Source organism: Eriocheir sinensis, chromosome 47 (genome assembly GCF_024679095.1).
Source record: "Eriocheir sinensis breed Jianghai 21 chromosome 47, ASM2467909v1, whole genome shotgun sequence".
Taxonomy (NCBI): Eukaryota; Metazoa; Arthropoda; class Malacostraca; order Decapoda; family Varunidae; genus Eriocheir; species Eriocheir sinensis.
In genome coordinates, this window is record NC_066555.1 from 9,230,735 (window position 1) to 9,250,269 (window position 19,535).

At 41.5% G+C, this 19,535-nt stretch overlaps 1 protein-coding gene across 4 annotated transcripts in view; it reads right to left on the minus strand.

The window, feature by feature from the left end:
* The window catches only part of LOC126981370 (serine-enriched protein-like), a 199,036-nt gene that overhangs the window by 35,541 nt on the left and 143,960 nt on the right, over positions 1 to 19,535 (minus strand). For all 4 annotated transcript variants that reach the window (XM_050832394.1, XM_050832395.1, XM_050832397.1 and 1 more), the window contains one exon: positions 1,127 to 1,258. In XM_050832394.1, coding sequence (XP_050688351.1) covers positions 1,127 to 1,258 — 132 coding nt within the window. The remainder of the gene's footprint in view (positions 1 to 1,126; positions 1,259 to 19,535) is intronic.

The following is a 19,535-nucleotide window of genomic DNA, read 5'->3' on the forward strand; positions in this document are numbered from 1 at the left end:
AGGACACCTCTCCTCCCGAAACTGATTTCTCTTTTTGGCCACTCCTCTCTATTCAGGAGCAGTAAGTAGCGGGCTTTTTTTTCATTATTGTTTTCTTTTTTACGCCCTTGAACTGTCTCCTCTGTTGTAAAAAAAAAGCCTAATTACTGTCAAAGACATACTCAAGCACAATAAAACATTTTTGGGAACAAAGACTGTTAGAGAGTAAGAAGTGAAAGGAAACTGCTAATATCTGGCAACATCTAGTGGGCGAATGATTTGAATCCATGAGTTTGTCTCATCCGCTGGGTGACAGGCAGTCACTTCATACATTTGGAGTTAAATATATGTGACCAATAAAGATATCTGCACAAAATGGTGGAAGTGATGCCAACGAAGGGGGTAAGGAATCTTCTACATAAGCAGCTATATATGGTTCAGAGAGGTGTAATCTCGTTTTCTTATTCACTGATCGGATTGCAAAATATTCTTCAAACTTTCAAAGTTTAATACATCTAAACTAAAAAATTAAATCAAGCTTGCCTGAACCATTTGTTTGGGTGAAAAAAAAAAAAAGCGTGAAACCAATGACCATCCAAACACAGTATAAATGAAATATAGGAATAAAAAAAAAGTTTCAGTAATCTCTGAGAAACCTAACACAAATAATAACGCTTTTGACTTTGTCAAGTTATGTCATCCTGAAAACAAAATAATGAAGGTACATCTTTCAGTGAAAGAGATCTAGCAGTTGAACAAGATACTGAATAAGAAATTGATTCAAAGTTTTGGATGACGGTCCCGTGGTTAGAATTTTCATAGTGATGAGGTTAAATCCCAGGGTGTACAAACACTTGCAAAGGAAAAAAAAATAATTATTTTATTTAAAGAAGGAGGATTTGTATTATGTATCTACTCTACATAATATAAGAAAATTTAGGCAAGAAAGCTACCGAGTGTACATCATTGAACAAGACATGGACTGTAGATATAAATTGAGGCAAACTGTGACAAATGAGTTCCGAAGGCACGCGCAGCTTAGCGAATGCTGAACTTGTATTTTTTTTCTATCAAATTCCCGTTGCTTCAAACAGAGGTCATAAAACAAGTACGTTTTGTTCGGACTATAAGATTTAAATTTCTTTACCTGAAACTTGGTGAACTCGTCAGCCCTCAGCTCCTCCCTCGCCATAATGAGCCGCACCACGTGTTGCGGCAGGAGCGTGAAGGAGCCCAAGTTGAGGACTTCGTTGCCATGTTCATCCACGAATTCCAAGACCTGTAGGGAGTGGTCGACACATTTGATAAGAACTTCATAATACGGGCAAAATGTTATTCCAGATATATGGTTAAGTAGGTGAATATTGGTCATTCGTTTCATCACAATCAATTGGTAGCACTTTATCTACACAGGAAAACTCATCTGAGCACTAATTTTCTTCTTGATGTGGCACCCTATGCAATCCTAAAAAAGCCACAGAATTATCTGTCGATGTACCTGATATTTTTACCACAGGGTTATGTAACAAAATTACAAATACAGTCCGATAACTAGGATTGACTCCCAGGAAGTTGATCCCATTTATCGCACTCAGTACCATTAACCATGTACTATTAACTATGATTGAATCTTAAACACTACTGAATATTTAAGTTTCCAAGTATGCAACAAACTTAGCGCGTGGGAGACACAAAACTATCACTAACTATCACTACGGTATACGTAGCATAGTACTGTATACGGTATGGTCATAGTTTATTGAAAAATACTGCTCCTAATTATTATTATTATTATTATTAACTTATTATTATATTATTAACTATTATACACCACAATTATACATAAGTGTACACAAGGACATAAGGAGACTACAAGAGGCCAGACGTTCTACGAATGGCAGCTCTTGAGAGTCGGTTAATTACATAGTTCTCTTCCCATCCATTGATACATCTAACGTCTTTATCATAGTTCTTAATAGTGTTTGCCTCAAATATATGTCTGTTCAGTTTGCTCCACTCATCCACCGGCCTGATCGTGAACCAATAATTTCCCGTTTCCTTTCTGAACTAAACTGAAAGCATTTTGTTTTACGTTCGGCCTGTTGCACCGTTATGCTCTTCCGTGGTGCAGGCAAGTGTTTGCCGTTATTGTTGATGAGGTTTCAGACCCCGTACCACTGCCAGTGCAGCGCTCCGCAGGGCCGTCGACAAGTTTATAGTGGCGTCATCTTGTTCGGCTCATGCTGACCCACGGAACTCATCTTTGCTCCACTGTAGAAAGTTTTGCTATAATCCGGGCTGATAAGTGATCTTCGGGAGAGCAGTAGTTTCAAACCACTCGGCGATTATTGAAAATTGTCAGCTCGTAGCGGCTGGCGGGACTTGAACCCGGGTCCTCCAGGACACCGCGCCCGCACGCTCACCACTCCGATACCGCCTCCCGTTGCAGCGTGTTATTATGTTTTTTTTTTCTTTTTATGTAGTATTTAATCTAAATTACCCTTATTATTTCCTTTAAACCATTAGAAAAGCCCTACGAAATAACTCTGCAGCCTGCGTCTTTACAAATAATGAACGTTCAGTTGAGTGAGTCTTGGTAGCGAGCGGACGTGTGAGCATGAGCTCCGCACGGAAGCTGCTGTGTCGACAATGGCAGGCAAGGTCAGGGGCCAGAGAGATTTGTGTTACGTCTGTGAAGACTTTACAGGCGAGAAGCGGATTGCATGCTGTTTGTGTCCTAAGTGGTACCATGTGAAACGTGCTCATCTGACGGGAATCAAGCAAGATACTATACATAAAATAAACTGGATTTGTACACCATGCCTTCACAAGGCATCTCTGGCTGCCAACAATGTGGAGGAATTGGATGAATTTAAACAAGAAGAATCAAAAGAAATATTAGTTGTGAAAGATGAAAACCGGGCATTCATTGTGAAGGAGCTGAGTGAGATAGCGGATGTGCTTCGCGCTGAGCAAGTGGACATAGAGTCGGGAGGGGGAGTTTGGCTGATGCTGCAAATTGAAGGTGGAAAGTAAGGAAGAATCTCCTTGTCAAGGCTTCTGATCAAAATAAAAAGACAACTGAGATGAAAAAAGAAGTTTCCCAGGCATCGCAAGTCATTCAGGTTACTGATTTAAGCTTTACGAATGGGAGTAACATTGTTATGAACTTTGATGATGAAAATACAAGGAATGAAGCAGCTCAGAAACTAGAAAATGTAAAGCAAGTTTGCACAAAAAGTGTGGGAAAATTATACCAAAGATCATGATTTGCAATGTGCATAAGGAGGAGACCCAGAATATGATAAGTGAGACACTGTTAAACAGGAATGAGTTCCTACACTCGTTTCCAGGAGTTGAGGGGATAACTGAAAAGATTTTTAGCAAGCCTGCTGCAGGCGGCACAGAGCACTATATTTTGAAATGTGCCCCAACTGTTAGAGAACTGATTCATAAACATCATGACATGATGAAACTAGAATGGGGAGTATATACCATGAGAGATATATTCCATGAATTATATGTCATCACTGTCAGAGATACGGCCATCTTGAGGCCAACTGTACTGACAAGAACAATGGAGAAGCCCCAAAACGTTACAAATGTGCTGGTCATCATAAATCAAAGGATTGCACCGTGGCTGAGAAGAATTGCATAAATTGTGTGAAGTACAAGAAGCCTGAAATTAATCACTAAGCGAATGACCAATGTTGTGGAGCTCTTCAGACGAAAATTGAGAGAATTCGTAACATAACCGATCATGGCTATTAATCAGTGTTTGGGACTCGAAGATAAATTGTGTGTTTGTCTGTTCAGTAAGCTGGAAATAATCGTTGGATATTTAATTGTGATACTATAAAGAAAATATCAGTTAAATGAAAATGAAAAAACGGATATTTGTAATACTATAAAAAGGAAAGATATTGATATGAGTGCGAACCTAAACATGGCCAAGTGACTATGATGATGCCAAGTTTATTAAAAGGACATCAGTGGGCTATTCATGAAGGCAATCAAGACTCACTCCTTCACTACGACGTTGCGAATAAGTGCATCGAGGATTATTTTTAGGCTAACATCTTAATTGTTGACGGCCCTGCGGAGCGCTGCGCTGGCAGTGGTGCGGGGCCTGACACCTCATCAACGGTAAACGATAGGTATTACAGTCTTTCTCAGCAATTTTTTAAAATCTTTGGGTCAATTTGTCATTCTTTTCTGAACGGATTGGAGAGACTGAATTAAATGTATATTTAAAACTGACGCTGGCTGCAAGAATTCTATACCGAAACTTACGTCGCCACTCCACTCCCTTTTCCATTCAGGAGGACTGGTACCTTTTTGCTAAACCCCAGTCAAACCCCGATGTATCCGATGGACCTTAGCCACATTTCCAGCATTGCGCAGCTTCACACTGACATCACTGACACCCAGGAAAAGAGAAGGCAGAAACGACGGAGAATAATGGACAAATTTGCCCCAACTCATTTCCTTGCTCATGACCTAAAGGGATGGAGTCGACTAGAGTACTACTCCTCATGGCAGCGCTCTCCCTATCCCTGCGGGTTTTAGGAGCGGTGGTAGAGTGGTCAGCGTGCGAGCGTGGTGAAACCATGGAATTAGGTTCGAGTCCCACCAAAATACGCTGATTTTTCAAGCCATCGCCGAGTGGCGGATGAGTACACACACGCTGCTCAGCTTTGCTCTCAACCCTAACTTCAGCGACTTCGTTCATGTGGAGCACCAGGGGGCAGCATGGGCCAAGCAAGAGTCATATATCACGGCAGCCAATATAAATAAAATTCGCCTGCACAACTATCGGGCTGGTGCCGTCCAAGAGGCCCCTCAAGAGAGACTACCGGCGGTACAGGCAGCACATAAAATAAGTGATACTGACACTTGCGTCACAAACAGTAGCAACCTTTCCACCCCTCACCTTCCCTGCATCATCTCAGACCTAGGCAAGAGAGGGTGAAGTTTCGTCAGTGGGTGGATCAGCACCCACTATTTGTGACTCAGGATTGGGAGCTGCCTGCCTGAAGGATCCTCCGCCGTGTACAGCTGCTTAAATGCCTAGCCAAACGAGCCTTCTGCCCTACTGTGCTTCAGTGCTTGAGATAAAGATTCGGAAGTGCCCGATCATTTGCAATGAGATACCGACATTCTCAGAGGAACTCCTGACGTTTCAATGTCTCTGCTCATAGCCCTCTAATAGCGCTTGATAGATCCCATTTAATTTTTCAATACCATGGCCAGCTGTGCAGCTCTAGTTACTGATAAAAAGACTCGAAGCCTTTTGGCTCATGCAAAATTCAAAGGATAACTCTTACTATCACGATACCCGGGTCATGGGGACCAACACACAGCTCGTAGCCAGTCCTTTTAGTGCTAGAAGTAGCACTTAAATTGCCTAAGACAATGAGTGCGTCCTGAGGAGACACCAATGTGCAGTCAGGAATTAGCACAGAAAATCTCCTTACTTTCACACATCTCAGTATAGGCATATACTATTGTAAGTAATATGAAGGACAAAATGAGCAACAGCCCACCTCACACACAAGGTGTGTGTGTGTGTGTGCAGTGGCGTACCGAGGGGGGGCATGCCTTGCAAAGAAAAAATAATAATGAATAAATAAATATTACAGGAAAATAATAGGAATATGTATATTAGTGTTACGAATGTGCTGTATGTGAATGATTGTATGTGTAATGTGATGAAATTGTAGCATGATGCAATGTTAGCTCAGCATGGTGCAACTCTACTTGTTGGGACAAGAGAGACAGAGGGGAGCCCGGGGGCCTCCGGCCACCGGGCAGGAGAGGTGCTGAGTCGGCAGTTGCGAGCGAGAGGGGCTTAGAGTGTTGAGCTCTGTGCTCCGCTCGCGAGCTGTGTGCTTCCGGTGTGCGTGTCTGCCGTGCCCCTGCACTGTGCCTGATTAACTGTTCTGTGCCCTTGAGAGTTGCTGTACTGTGTGAGGAACCTGTCATTAAACTAGAACTTAGTGTTGAACGTGTATCCTTTGTGCCCTGCCTCGTTCCCTCCTCCCCTCGGTGTTCGGTGTGGGCCGCTGTGAGTGACTGGTGCCCGTGTGGTTGTTCTGGGGATCACGCCGCCTGCCTGCCCGTGGATGATGTGTGTGGGGGGGTGGCGTAACATTAGTATTACGATTACGAATGTGTGTGTGTGTGTAGTTGAGAGCTCAGTGGCACCGACTGACCGAGTTATTTCCTCTTTGGTTTTGTTTTGAGTTAATGGTAGGATATAAAGTGTGCTCTGAGTGAAAAAAAAAGTAAGGTGTTAAATGATGGGTTCATAAAACTGTGTGGAGTGCGATGTCAAGCTGTCAACTGAAACCGCCGGAGGGGTGTTTGTAGCGGGAGCGGGGAGACTGGAAGAAGAGGAATACGAGATTGGGATGGCTCTGGCAGAGAGAGAGAGAGAGAGAGAGCACGAAAGTCATGTGTCTTCTCCAGGGTTGCCAATTTTGGTACGAACGTACCAGATTTGGTACTTTTTGTCTTAAAAGTACGTTTGGTACGACTTTAGGTATATTTGGTACTAAATTGTCTGTGAGCTTTTAGGGCCTTTGTGACACATTTTCCATCTGATATATTCGGCATTAATAATGCTTGTGGTTCCTATTCGAATCAAGTACGTGGAGCAGTGACATAAAGCATTCACCTAGAGCACTCTTCTGATATTTGCAAAAGAGATTTAGAGCAGTTTCAAGTGAGGACACTCAATTTCTATGTAGCTCTCTCAAAGCAGATGCTGAAACGTTTCCTGTCCTCTAATCTGCTTCATAACTTACAACTGCTTGAAGCACTCGATCCATCTAATGTGCAGCAAGGAAAACCAAAGTCCCTAATACCCTTGACAATCAAATTTTCAAACATAATTAAAGAGAGTGCCAATGAAGACCAAACTTATGGTGAACCTGATTACTTTGCCTCACTCATCTGCTGCTGCAGATTTTTTTTTCCCTAGTTACCAACATTAAGACAAAGAACCGATCCCGACTGCAGACAGAAACTCTAAATGGACTGATTCGTAGCAAATGCATGCTTCAAGATAAGAGTCGCAAAACCTGGGAACCCTCCCAGGAGATTATTACTAAAATGAGTTGCAAGTGGACACCACCAACAGAGGCACTGGGAGACGATGATTTGCAGCTCTAGTCAAAGGTAAGAAACCCTGTTCCACTGCTATTTTAGATGCTGGGTGCAAGGGGGGAGGGGTCCTCCTTCTTGGGAATCGTATGTTTAGAATTTTTCGGCTCGTGTTTTTTTATTAATATTTTTCGACTCAAAGTCCCTTTGTACTGACCTTAATTGTTTCTACTCATGCATTTGACGTAAATATAATATTTGAAGGTGTGTGTGTGTGTGTGTGTGTGTGTGTGTGTGTGTGTGTGTGTGTGTGCAGCAAATATCTCTCTCTCTCTCTCTCTCTCTCTCTCTCTCTCTCTCTCTCTCTCTCTCTCTCTCTCTATATATATATCTATATATATATATATATATATATATATATATATATATATATATATATATATATATATATCTATATCTATATATATCTATATATAGATATATATATATATATATATATATATATATATATATATATATATATATACACATATATATATATATATATATATATATATATATATATATATATATATATATATATATATATATATATATATATATATATATATATATATATAATCTTGTTCACTTTCCTTTGGGTACGTTTTGTCCGGATTTGGTACGTTTTGTTGGCCCGATTTAGTACGATCAGCTAAATCGGATTGGCAACCCTGGTCTTCTCTCCTTCTTGCCTCTCATATTTACTTGATTTTAGGTGTAAGATGCAGTCAAAGTGATTGGAGGACTATATACTTATACTGTAGAGGCAGCAAGCGAACTTGTCTGCTGAGTGGTGAATATGTAATATGATTCTGTATTATAACGGGGAGAGTGGCAGGCGACGCGAGACGCGTATGGGACCTGCAAGGTCGACCTTTGCCGCTATATTACCACCTTTAATGACCGTTTTGTGCTTGACAGTGGACAGTGTAGAGTGGCTGAGTGACTATTGTATGTTCAGCACTTGAACAATGGAGCTGCTGAGTTGGATAAGAGCAGGTAATCTATTTTGAGAAACATTCATTGGCGACGTAGGCTCGCGTGGCCGTAGCCTATTCATGTTATCCGTATAATATTTTCTGACCACAAATTCCAAATTTCAGAAAATGATGATTGATAGACTTCACTTTCTTTTTGTGTAGTATTTTTTTTCTATAGCGTGTGTCATTTCTTGAATTCACGCAGGCTTGGGATTTGTGCCTTTCCATTCTTTACATATTTCCTCCTTGGTCACAAAACTCCAGAAAACGCTTCACCTACGTACTCTATATGGTGTAAGAAAGTCACCACTGACTCGGCTGATGCCCCGGATAATTCAGTTAATCAGGTAGGTAAATAATGAAATAATAATTAAGAATAATTACTGCAAAACACGTTAGGTGAGGAAAGCAATAAGTGACCCAGGTTTTCTCATGAGTTTGGAAGTGCTCACCTCAGTTCTAAGTGTCACTAAACCCTTGCCAGAAAAGCTGCAGGGGTCACAACAAGAACTGATGGGTGCTCTTGGAAGTGTAGCTACACAGAGCTGCATAGATGCATTTTAGTCCAATCGTGATGGAAATAAGTTCAACCAACTTTTTGCCCAAGCTGAGGAAAGATACGGAGATATCATCCAGAAGCCTTGAACAATCAGTGGTCATCAGAAACATAATTAAGGCTAACACTCCAACAGCAACTCCATAGGAGTACTATTGAAGAGCTATTTTTCTCCCATCTTCGGACACTGCTATAGCACAACTCAGGGAAAGGTTTGCATCTAAACACATTAGGAGTTTTTTGTTGGGAAATCTTGTTCCCTCTCTTTCAGTTGATACTGATTTTAGTGAACTGAAGGAGGCAGTTGAATTTTATGGAGAATTTCTTGATGGAGATGCAGATCTCATTGAAGATGAATATCTACGGGGGCAGAGTTATTGGAAGCGTCGTGAATCTCATGAGAGGTCAAAGCAAGTTGTTGAGACATTGGCATGTGCCAAAAAATTGGGCACATAACCAAATTTTTCCACCTTATTGTAGATTTTTACAACCCTACCTGTTGGCGATCATTAAGTGCCCTTAAATTGCTTAAAACATACCTTAGGAACACAATGAGTGAAAGTCGTTTAAATGGACTGGCCTTACTCTAGAGGTCTATTGTGACACAAATCCTGATCATGAAGTCCTTGATGAATTTGCACGTAAGAACAGACGCATAAATCTGAGGTAAACAAGTTTCAATGTATTGTTGTTAACAGTAACTAATCTAATTCATCTAGTTAATTTTTTTTTATATTCATAAAATACCTGACCCAGTTTTCATGTATCTTGTAAAGATATGTATTACAGCAGTAGCCTGTTTAAATGAAGATTATACATGTTATATGAATATAATATATATATATATTTATATATATATATATATATATATATATATATATATATATATATATATATATATATATATATATATAGTGCCCCCTTTTCAATTTTCTGGGTACGCCACTGTACAGTGTGTGTGTGTGTGTGTGTGTGTGTGTGTGTGTGTGTGTGGTTCCCTTTAACCTGATCACGAGTTGAACTCGTCATCGTCACCGAGTACCCTCCCGACCCACCACATAAACCATCCTCCTTCCTCAAGGGAAGACAATAACCACTCCTTGTCAGCGGAAAAATCCGGGCCTGAGCGGGGCTCGAACCTTCGCCTGCAAGGCTGGAACCTTGCAGTGCAGAGCTTTAACCACTGAACTACCTGAGCGGTGTGTGTGTGTGTGTGTGTGTGTGTGTGTGTGTGTGTGTGTGTGTGTTTTACAATATGATAAAGGAAGCAGGTTACGGCAAAAAAGGAAAAAACCGCGCTGAACACTACTTCTATATATACGTATAGAACACAGCTGTAGTGGCCGGAAGAGAGGGTCAGAAGCGTTTGAAGAGATATCTTGAATATTCCCTCTTGAAAGAAAAGGCAGGAGGAATACATACAAAGCAGGGTTGTTCCAGAGTTTACTTACAAAACATGTAAACATGTAAACATTGAAATAAGGGGCAAAATAATGCTGTGCTGGCTCATTACAAGGTTGCCCGCTCTAATGATTTCGTCTGTTCGATTGTCAACTTCAATGCCTGCAGAGCAGATGAAACCACTTTGAAAGTACGTTCAGATGACTTCTGTCGAAGCGAAGTAGCGGTCGATTAATTTTTTTAAAGCAGTTGATGTTTGCACTTCCTACTTTTGCAGGAATGTTGTTCCAGTGGCGGATGATTCAGTTTGAAAAGAAAATCGTCCAGTGTCTGTGTTACACCGCCTAGCTTGAATAGGTAGACCATTATTTCTTGAGTTGGTTTGTAGCTCAATGAACTTGGTGCGATCGATGTTGTTGAACTCCTTTAGGACTAACGGAAAGCATACTCCAGGATGGGCGTCGCTTCACTCATCCGCCGATTCCACCCCAGACAGTCAATCCGGGCAAGGCTCCATACAAATGCCCTTCCAGGAAGCCCCTTCAAGGATTGATCGTCTTACTATATATAGCCATGATTTACGTGGGTATCCCCTTGATCTCCTCCACTCACGCTTGACTCGTACATGAAACAACCCTATTAGCAGGATCGACGCCCCGGAAACCAAATGCCCATATCGGAGTTGGCGTTCACAACCTAAGCTTGTATAACAACCTAGCTCAATTTCACGACGTAGTCGCAGGTTCGACACGAAGTCATTCAAGTAATATCCCATGATCCTACGAAAGCACTCGGTATCAACACACCTCTCCAAGTTATTCAGTGTCCATGTCTCACAGCAGTGACATCTCAAGTAATGGACGGCGGACTCTTGATTTTGTGGCGCCCTTGTCATTAAACCGCGAATTTTGGAAAATCAAACGCTTTGGTGCGAATCATCATAACTCCCTTATTTCTGGGGCTACAGAAATGTTTTTGGTATCAATCGACGGCAAAAATGAAAGGGCTGTAATTAGTAAGCGACCGGGCTCAAAAACCGACTCGAAAGGGTAAAAAATCGAATAAATTCGCAAAAAACGGCTCTGAAAAGAAACTACCAATGTGCTTTCCAATATGATGCATAACATTTCCCTACTCCCAGTAGTTTCGTCGCTCGAGCTCGAAACGTAAACCCTTTTGAGAGCGATTTTGACGAATTCCAGACACTTTGCCATTATTTGTCTAGTGCCTCTAGAAGGCTGTAATTTGGCATGTAGCCCCTCTTGGCAAGGTAGTCTGACCAGGTCGAAGGATATTTGATAGCTCGATTCCAAGTTTGTCGTCGAGCCATTACAATATAGCCTGGTTTTCGACCCTTTGCCGCGACTTGGGCACGTCCTAGCTTTTTGCATATAACTTTTTTTTTATTTATTTAGTGCTTTTCAATTTTTTTTTCTGGTTATTAATCTGTATTCAAAGAACTTTCATTTGCCACCAAGCACGCCTTCCTAGCTTCAGTAGTTTTTGCTCGAGCTTGACCAGAAATCGCGACGAAAATTCGCCGAATCTGACTCATTTCACGCGCCGTGACCAAAAACCTTCCTGACGCCATGAAAATTAATATATCTGCATAAAAATTCATATTTGAACACTTCAATATGTTGACTATCTTGTATTGAAATTGTATTGAAATCATTTTAAGATATCTACATAAAAGTTACTATTTTATATATAATCATTTCACTATATAAATCAACCTATATTAAGCGCCTATTTTATTTAGTATTCAACCCTATTTCTTCCCATTTATGAATAATACATTTAATTTGCTTTCTTTTGAAACCAAATATATATATATATATATATATATATATATATATATATATATATATATATATATATATATATATATATATATATATATATGTGTGTGTGTGTGTGTGTGTGTGTGTGTGTGTGTGTGTGTGTGTGTGTGTTTTACAACAAAGGAGACAGCTCAAGGGCACAAACAAAAGGAAACAATAATAAATAAAAAAGCCCGCTACTCGCTGCTCCTAAAAAAGAGTCAAAAGAGGTGGTCGAAAGAGAGGTCAATTTCGGGAGGAGAGGTGTCCTGATACCCTTCTCTTGAAAGAGTTCAAGTCGTAGGCAGGAGGAAATACAGATGAAGGAAGATTGTTCCAGAATTTACCAGCGTGAGGGATAAAAGAGTGAAGATGCTGGTTAACTCTTGCATAAGGGGTTTGAGCATGAGTAGAAAGTCGTGTGCAGCGGGGCCGCAAGAGGGGGTGAGGCATGCAGTTAGCAAGTTCAGAAGAGCAGTCAACATGAAAATATCGATAGAAGATAGAAAGAGAGGCAACATCGCGACGGAATTTAAGAGGTAGAAGACTATCAGTAGGAGGAGAAGGGCTGATGAGACGAAGAGCCTTACCGCCGTACCATTAGGCAGCCCCTTAACCTTCCTCCTCCTCTTCCCTTAAACGGTGTCCTCTTTCTGCGGGATACTATAAGGTGGTATCGGTCCTATCCTCCGCTAGAGCTTCTTCCGAGTTGGGTTGGTAGCCTCTGTAAACATCTCTACACGGAAATATTGATAATTGAAGCATTTTACATATATTAGTGTAATCATACATATTTTTCAATGTATAATCACGAAGAAAATTGTTGATTGAAAGGCAAATATAGGTATAATTGGGAACATATAGCGTGAGTGATAGGGTTGGCATCCCTGCGCGGCCCGTGTTTCCACTAGGCCTACGAGAAGGGAGGCTGTGAGTGACGTCAGCACCCCTTGATTTCCACCTCTCTCCACGCACACAGCCAGGGAGTCCACATGTGCCCGGCGTTGTCACTTCTCTGCCCCTCGCTACCATCCCGTCAAGCAAGGAGCCGTTAGAAAAGTGCTCGAGCCCCATCGGAGCTATAGGAAAAGACTACCTAGCTCCTTGAGTTGACCAAGGAGGCGTGTTGACACGGCAACTCGGCAAGGGTTAAAAATCATGATACAACCCTAAAGTCTTAAACAAAATTTTAAATCATTTATTTAAAAAACTTTTGCAGATTCATATTAGATCAAATACGTATTATTATAATTCCTGGATCATTTATTACTATATTAATGCGAGAAATGCAGAATTGACGCATAAAATATATGAAGGGGCTCACGAAGATGTACCTATCTCGACCCCTTGCCAGATTCCAACAATTTCGCCCGTCAACACCTTTCCTTCGCTTACGGAGAGGGCCCCTCGAAGATTATGGTATGAGAAATTGGCCGAAGAGCTTCTATAGTCGAGAAGGCTGCATTATGGTACGGCCGTTAGATTCCACTCTGTCCAGAAGAGTTGTGTGAGTGGAGCCCCCCCACACGTTAGATGCATACTCCATACGAGGGCGGACAAGGCCCCTGCATATGGATAGCAACTGCGCGGGGGAGAAGAACTGGCGGAGACGATACAGAACGCCCAACCTCGAGGAAGCTGATTTAGCGAAAGAGGAGATGTGAAGTTTCCAGTTGAGATTTTGAGCATATGTATATATATATATATATATATATATATATATATATATATATATATATATATATATATATATATATATATATATATATATGACGGTTTTTTTCCGGTTGTCACATAGAGGGCGGGTGACGGGTTTTTCCGGTCTGCCTTTTTCACAGTAATTTTGAGGTTTGCGTGCAAACTTTTGAGTCAACGTGACCCCTAGGCTGCCACACAACTCATTCGTAGTATTCTCAGTGTGTCTATGACTGTAATAATGGCAAGAATAGGTTTTTTTTTTGTGTGTGTGTGTGTCTTCCTCGTCTGATTCCGTGCCCGAGTGTCTCGACTTCTCATAAGCCTCCTCTAGCTACATCGCGCCAACCCCATGCAGTCAATGCAGCACTGCGAAGACAGGCTTGCTCCGAGCCAAAAGTTACTGCACTTTATCACATCACAACATGACGTAGAGACTTCGGGTTTGTGTCAGATTGAAGAGGAAGGATGAATGAAGCGAATGCTCACAAATTTCAAGCTACTGGGTTCGGGAGAGCCGTGAAATTGATAATGGAAAGTGAGCATTTTTCGGGAAAACGTCAAAACATTACCGTTCGGGGAGAACCGTTTTCACCATACACCCGGGTTTTCCCTTTAAAGGTTAACCCACAACATACACGCCTAAATACATATTTACATCAATGTTTAAAAGGTCCTGATACAATCGAACATGTAGTTGTGGCCCTGCTTGGGCCGGCACCAAATGTGTCCGGTGTGGTGGGGCCATGGGAGCTTGATAAGCATTTCCCTTCTGTGGTAAGTTTAATGCATGTATCAAGCTTAAATTCTCACAGTATATAATAGGATAGTAGGGGATGTTTTTAATGTGTTAAAAACATCATTATGTGTTGTATGAAAGTAATACAAAAGTATCATTAAAACCTATTAACAAGGAAAATCAATTTCGCCACTTCATTGGAATTTGGTGTACCGTCCTTTTCACAGGTGAAGTAGAAAACTCCATATATGTGGAATGATAGACAGTTTTGTTGTGAAAAATATGACATATAACACTTATATTTGTTTCCCAAAATAAGTCGTGTACTTGTAAATAATATGAGGTGACTATGTGACGATTTTTTTCTCACTAAAATTAAAAAAATGGTCCATAAATTTTAAGTAACACCACAATTTGGATCCACGAACTACCTGGGAGTGTTCCAGAAGGTCTATCCTATCACTTTGTCAAGTAAAACCTTTCCTGCTGGGTATGTTGAACGAAATGATATTTTCTCGATATCTGCCCTGAACTACTTGTTGGGTGGAATCATTTTGCACGACCTGCAAAGGTTTGCTATACATGTTTTGTATTTGGTTACTATTTTTGAACCTTTTTAAGGCCGATTCAAACGACCCGTTTTGGTTCCAATAAGGATTCCGCTGGCTTAACGACGTCAATAATTCATACATCCATTTTGATGTAGTCGTTTAGACGACCCGTCATCCGGCTGCCACCGGCAGTATGACGGGTCGTTCACGTTAGAAATCCTGACGGCGTCAAACCGACTGCCTGCCTGTCGGAACCAAAACGGGTCGTGTGAATCGACCCTAAGGAGTCGATCGTGTGGTACCTTGTTGAAGACCTTCTGGAAGTCCAAATTAATTAAAAACGTCGCAAGGGATATGATCGTCCCAGTTTGCACATATACCTTGGGTGAAATCCAACTGTTTTTCATAGTAGTGTTTACTATTCCTAACGAGGGTTGAACACGTTCTGAGGCTGTTTCAGTACCGTAGACAGGCTGCGGCCGTGTCATTTTCTTTCATTTCTTTTCTTATTTCTGAAACCTTTCTGAGTATCGGAAATAATATTATTATCTGCTAGAAAACTGAAAAAAATCGTCTCTTATTATTTTCTCGAGGATTCTGCCTGCTTATCGGCTCTTATCTCCTTTTACGAAAATCTATGTTGCGTTCGCCATTTTCCAGTCTTCAGATCCCTTGTTTGATTGTAGTGACCAGTTAATATGCCAGTGAGTGATCTTCAATAATCACGCAGGCAAGTTGACTGTTGACTCGTTCGTGTAGTTTGTCCACGTACTTTCACATCTTGGTCGCATGTCGTATCAATTTCCAAGGGTGTGATCCTCCTCGACGGGGTGTGTTTTCCCGATCTTTCTACTTTTAAGTAGACCCCACCTTTGAACAGGTCAGGTTTCGTTAAGTTACGTTACTTTAGGTTAGGTAAGGTTTAGTGAGAATCAGCCATGTCAAGTAAATATCTGTCGGAATGACAATGAGAGTATTGTCCAGGCTAGTTTCAAAGCTACAGCCGAGCGTCACTCTGGGACCCTACTAGTAGAGATATTCGTAATATGCCGACGGGGTAGGGCCCTTGGAAATGGTTTCGATGTTCTCAGCCATGAACATGAATGCGAAGTTACTGTTGAGGATTCTGGCCATGTGTTTACTGTCCTCGGTTGGTGACCCGGTCTCATCTATCAAGGACCAACATTGTTTTCTACTTTGTTTTATGAATGTGGAAAAAATATCGGGGGGGGTTGACTTCTTGCGCTGTTTATTTTTCGTAGTAGCGTTTACTATTCCTAATGAGTGTTTAACATGCAGATTCTGAGGCTGCTTTAGTTTCGTACACAGGCTGCGGCCATGTCATTTTATTTCATTAAGTTATAATTCCTTTTCTTCAAGTTCACTGACCTTTTGATTTGTGGTCATTCACGGTGGATCCAGGGTACCATTTACCCGCCTGGGTTATGAGGCAGGTTTAGTACCGTGCACAGGTTTCAGACATGTCATTTTTTTTCAAGTTCATGTTCAAGTTTAAGTCTTCAATTTCATTGCATGCCCTTTTGATTTCTGTGGTCATCCACAATGGTTCCAAGGTACCTTTTATCCTCCTGGATTCCATAGGCACTGCCGTTCTCTTTACCTGCTGGAAGAAATGTTAGGTCCCAGGTGAGGGATTAGTTTGTGGCGGAGACTTGTTGGCTGTTTTTTTCTTATTAAATTTTATTCAGGATAGTGATAGTATACTACGATACTGACCAAGATATTTTGAAATTAAAAGCAGTTTCGTCTGTTTTCACACTGAGTATTTTGTTTGTGCAGGTGCTATGGATTCAGCGTGCAGGTGCTGTGGGTCCCGCGTGGTGGCTCAGGCTTAAGGTCCAGCCTCTTTCCCTTAGGGATTTTCCTCCATGGGGTTGAGTGGCTCTATTTAACCACGAATCTACATTGGTCACATTGAGACTTACAGGTGTGCATGGTGTGTGTGAGGCTATCAGTGTGTCTAAATCGTTGAAAGTGAAACATCTCTATATGGAGTCCACATTATGCAGTGTGGATAATACCGGCCTCAGACCATCATTCATTCAGAATCCAAATCAGTCTTTCTTTACTCTACGCAGAAGTACATATTTCATAAACTCTGTCCTGCCCCCAGTGCGCATCGGAAGTGTGACAGAGTTGCGAGATATTCCGCCTTCTTTGTCGACTAACGTCGCGGCACGTGCCAAAAAAGGTCAAAGAAGCCTTACCAGCCTATCTCAACAATATCGAGTGTCCAGAGATAAAGGAAAAATAATAGATTTACTCACGCATTCCGTAATATCACTACCATGTCATCCCTGGGGGTGACCAAAGTAGTGGTACACCACATTCCGCTACAACTAAATACGGCGCAGCATATAGGTTCCCTCACTCCCAACGCAAACAACTCGACAGTCAGTGACATGCTAGCACAGGATGTCATTGATGTCGTCCCGTTGTGTATTTGCAGCAAATAAATAAACGTCAACAAAGATACCCACTGCCACTTCTAAAATATTTCAGTGTTAATCGGCCCCCGAAATAAGTCTTTTACACGCTTGATCTCCGCGGGGTACTGGCAGGTTCCGTTGGTGGCAGAATCTAAATAATTAATTGCCTTTCAGCACACCTTCCGATCTCTTTGCCTTTAAGAAAATCACTGGGGAGGACATCTGCCTGCAGGAAACTCATCCGTCTCCGATAAACTTCGCCCACTCCATAAACCACCAGAACTAAATACATTCTACTGATTTTCTCAGTGATTTCCGGGCGATTAATATATCACCGAAATCCCTGTTTATATTACGGATCCGTGGTATAGGGAATTGATCTTTGTAACGCTCTACGCTGGTTCTACATCTAGACCACGTGAGTACAGTTATTTTGTTGTAGTTGGAGTTAGGGAGTGTTTATCTAACTTGAAGCGTGTCATCATTTACGTATCCAACCAATTCACAATTTGTTCTATGAAATACATTTAATTATTGTTCACAAGGCACTTACAACATATGGTGGTAAAGTCATCCCCCCTGACCTCGTTCTGGAAATTATTCCATAATAATTAAATTTATGTATATTATTAATGTAAATATGGTAATGGGTAAATTAATTGGAAGAATCTCCTGCAAGAGGATTTTAACGCTTTCACCGCTTCTGAAAATCCGTCTCCAAACATGGCGTCTCACCTTCTCGGCGATTTGGCATCGCTACGTCACCAAAATTATAGATTCTTGGTAAATATTTACCACTCCAATAATAATCTATCCATCACCATATTAAACTTTTGCCGCTACCCGTTGTGATATTAACGTCACTTTTCTTCATACTGACTTCACTGTTAAACCATATTTGTCGAGAGCACCAAAGGAACGCCAAGTCCTTCCGATTTAGCCCAGGATTATCCAACAGCTGTCCAGTTACCATTACCTGCCGCTGATAAGAATACCTCAGCAACAATGCTCCTCGGATTCGCTATTTCATAGTTAAGGTTTTTTCACTTCTGGCCAGGAATTAAGCTTAGCGTAATGTAGGATAAAGGGAGCTTAGAAGATAATTCACACATTTAATTTATCTATTTCATGTCAGCGTGTGGTTCAGTGTGTTCCTTTTATCAAATTTATCTTTTTCACAATTCAAATCCCCATACATCCCTTGATGCAACTCCACGGAATGCAGGGGATCGAATCGGAGCATTCTTAGTGGAAATCGGGTCAGTAAACCAACTGAGCCACTGATAAGCTAATTGGTCACCGCGCTGGAGGCCATTGGGTTGTTGCAGTCTCTCTCTCTCTCTCTCTCTCTCTCTCTCTCTCTCTCTCTCTCTCTCTCTCTCTCTCTCTCTCTCTCTCTCTCTCTCTCTCTCTCTATATATATATATATATATATATATATATATATATATATATATATATATATATATATGTGTGTGTGTGTGTGTGTGTGTGTGTTTTGTTTTTTTACAGCAAAGGAGACAGTTCAAGGGCGTAGAGAAAAATATTAAAAAAAGCCCGCTATTCACTGCTCCTGAATAGAAGTCAAAGGAGTGGCCAAAAAGAGAGGTCAATTTCGGGAGGAGAGGTATCCTGATACCTTCCTCTTGAAAGAGTTCAAGTCGTAGGCAGGAGGAAATACAGATGACGGAAGAGTGTTCTAGAGTTTACCAGCGTTAGGGATGAAAGAGTGAAGATGCTGGTTGAATCTTGCATAAGGGGTTTGGACAGTATAGCGGTGAGCATGAGTAGAAAGTCGTGTGCAGCGGGGCCGCGGGAGGGGGGGAGGCATGCAGTTAGCAAGTTCAGAAGAGCAGTCAGCATGAAAATATCAATAGGAGATAGAAAGAGAGGCAACATGGCGGCGGAATTTAAGAGGTAGAAGACTATCAGTATGAGGAGGAGAGCTGATGAAACGAAGAGCCTTTGACTCCACTCTGTCAAGGAGAGCTGTGTGAGTGGAGCCCCCCCACACATGAGATGCATACTCCCTACGAGAGCGGACAAGGCCCCTGTAAATGGATAGCAACTGTGCGGGGGAGAAGAACTGGCGGAGACGGTACAGAACGCCCAGCCTCGAGGAAACTGATTTAGTAAGAGAAGATATATGAAACTTCCAGTTGAGATTTTGAATTAAGGATAGACCGAGGATGTTTAGTGTTGAAGAAGGTGA